This window comes from Capsicum annuum, chromosome 10, assembly GCF_002878395.1.
Source record: "Capsicum annuum cultivar UCD-10X-F1 chromosome 10, UCD10Xv1.1, whole genome shotgun sequence".
Taxonomy (NCBI): domain Eukaryota; kingdom Viridiplantae; phylum Streptophyta; class Magnoliopsida; order Solanales; family Solanaceae; genus Capsicum; species Capsicum annuum.
The window spans coordinates 181,604,141-181,605,897 of record NC_061120.1 but is presented as its reverse complement, the minus strand read 5'-3'; the positions used below and the strand labels follow the sequence as shown (position 1 = coordinate 181,605,897).

Genomic DNA, 1,757 nt, shown 5'->3' with positions numbered 1-1,757 from the left:
TTGTATTCTCCTATGTAACTGATTTATCTTTGTTGGAGTACACATATTAACAGAAGCCTTCAAACTAAACGTAATCATTGTACCTTGTACTTTATGAAATTTATACATGTCCATGTTTTTGAAAATATGAACTAGGTAAGGTAAGGAAAAAGGGGAAAACCTTAATAAGTTCATGCAAAAAGAAAATAAACCTACACTTATAAAAATGACAAGTTCCTTATCATAAACAAAGATTTAATTTGTAACCAAAATGGAGGTCACTTGATGATTCAAAGCAAATAGTCATTAATAACTAAGAATAATTATCTATCTAATCAACATCATTCCCATAAATAAGCTTGTGGTTTGGTTCAATATTTGTTTAAGGAAATTATGGCAGAAAATAAATCAGTTTCAAGTACATGTTTCTAATGCTATCTAAAATTTGAGATGTTGGATTTGTAGCACTGCTTGTAGAACATGAAGTAGTATGATTACTTCCACCAGATTCCAATGCTTCTACCATGAAAATATGGTAGTTTACTGGCTTCGAGACAGAATATATAGCTACATGCACAAAATTCATCTAGAGATGATACTTGAGACAAATTTAAAATAAGAACCACTTCATCATAAAGATTTAAAAAGGTTTGCATTAAATTAAGCTGGCTATAATATAAAGTCATGTAATGACTCTAGCAAATCCTTCATAATGAAGGTTAACAAAGACTGTCTAGATTGTTTCAAAGCAGAAAATATGGATTCCATGCAGACAAGGAGACTCGGGGTTGCCAAACGGTATGACAACCCTTGCGCTTACTCTACTACCTAGCCTTAATTACTACAACCCTCTAGGAAACTTCCATCTTTGCTAAAGACAAATATATCGCAGCAGCATTGCTCAGCTGACTGCAACTTCTGCAGAAAGAAAACTTGGCTGAAGTGACTCTTGGCTGGAAACTTTTGCCTTAGAGAACTTGAGCACCTCCACAGCTTCCTCCACCTTGGTTTCCAGAGATTCTGGTGACTCCAACAATAATAGCAGTTCAGCATTGTCCATCTCCAATAGCATTCCGGTTATCTTTGCAGCAAGCTTGGGCTGCAGAAAGTATGCAACTTTAATTATTAAGATGGATCTACTAATCTGGATGTCAGGAGACATCTGAAGACCAATATAATGACCACTAACTGAGATTAGACTGGTTGTAAGTAAGAAACAAGAGAACACCAACCTTTTGGTTCTGGTTAGAAGAACCAATGAACCAGCAGTACTCAAAATTATTTGGCATATTATAAATACAGATAGTAGATATTATAAAAGAAAAAAGTAAGGAAAGAAAATCACCTTATGTTTAATGACAAGAGGATAAAGGCGCTCTCCGAGTATCTGTTTCTGCTGCTCAGGAGCAGCAGCAGCAAGCAAGCTACTCAGCATTTCAGGACTCTCAGCAACTGATCCAACTGCAACAGGACCAGCATTTGATACCAAAGATCCTCTGGTCATGTCACGAGTCCGGCCATTGGGCACATACTTGACCTGCCCACCACGCTGCAAGCATGAAGTTTTTTGGGGAGTATTTGGTGATACTTGGGCCATCAGTAAAGCAAATAATTTAGAAAGACATATGGCCACATCATGCCTAATACTAGAGGATGACAAAGTGAGTGCAAGGGCTATACAAAGTGTTCAAAAATTGCACCAATAGCATGTGCATTCAGTAAATGACCTCAGGACCGACTATTTAAGTTCTAGTATATGTTAATTCTTGAAGAGAATT

The 1,757-nt window shown here is 36.6% G+C and overlaps 1 protein-coding gene across 4 annotated transcripts in view; it reads right to left on the bottom strand.

Annotated features, from left to right (window-relative positions):
* Positions 1-588: 588 nt before the first annotated feature.
* LOC107843391 (polyadenylate-binding protein 7) overlaps positions 589-1,757 on the bottom strand; it is a 7,663-nt gene continuing 6,494 nt past the window's right edge. For 2 of the 4 annotated variants that reach the window (XM_016687659.2, XM_016687661.2), the window contains exons 9-10: positions 1,325-1,528; positions 589-1,078 (exon numbers count right to left, since the gene is read on the bottom strand). In XM_016687659.2, the coding sequence (XP_016543145.1) occupies positions 881-1,078; positions 1,325-1,528 (402 nt within the window). In that variant the 3' untranslated portion in view covers positions 589-880. The remainder of the gene's footprint in view (positions 1,079-1,324; positions 1,529-1,757) is intronic. The other 2 variants (XM_016687660.2, XM_016687662.2) reach the window with 1 other exon arrangement.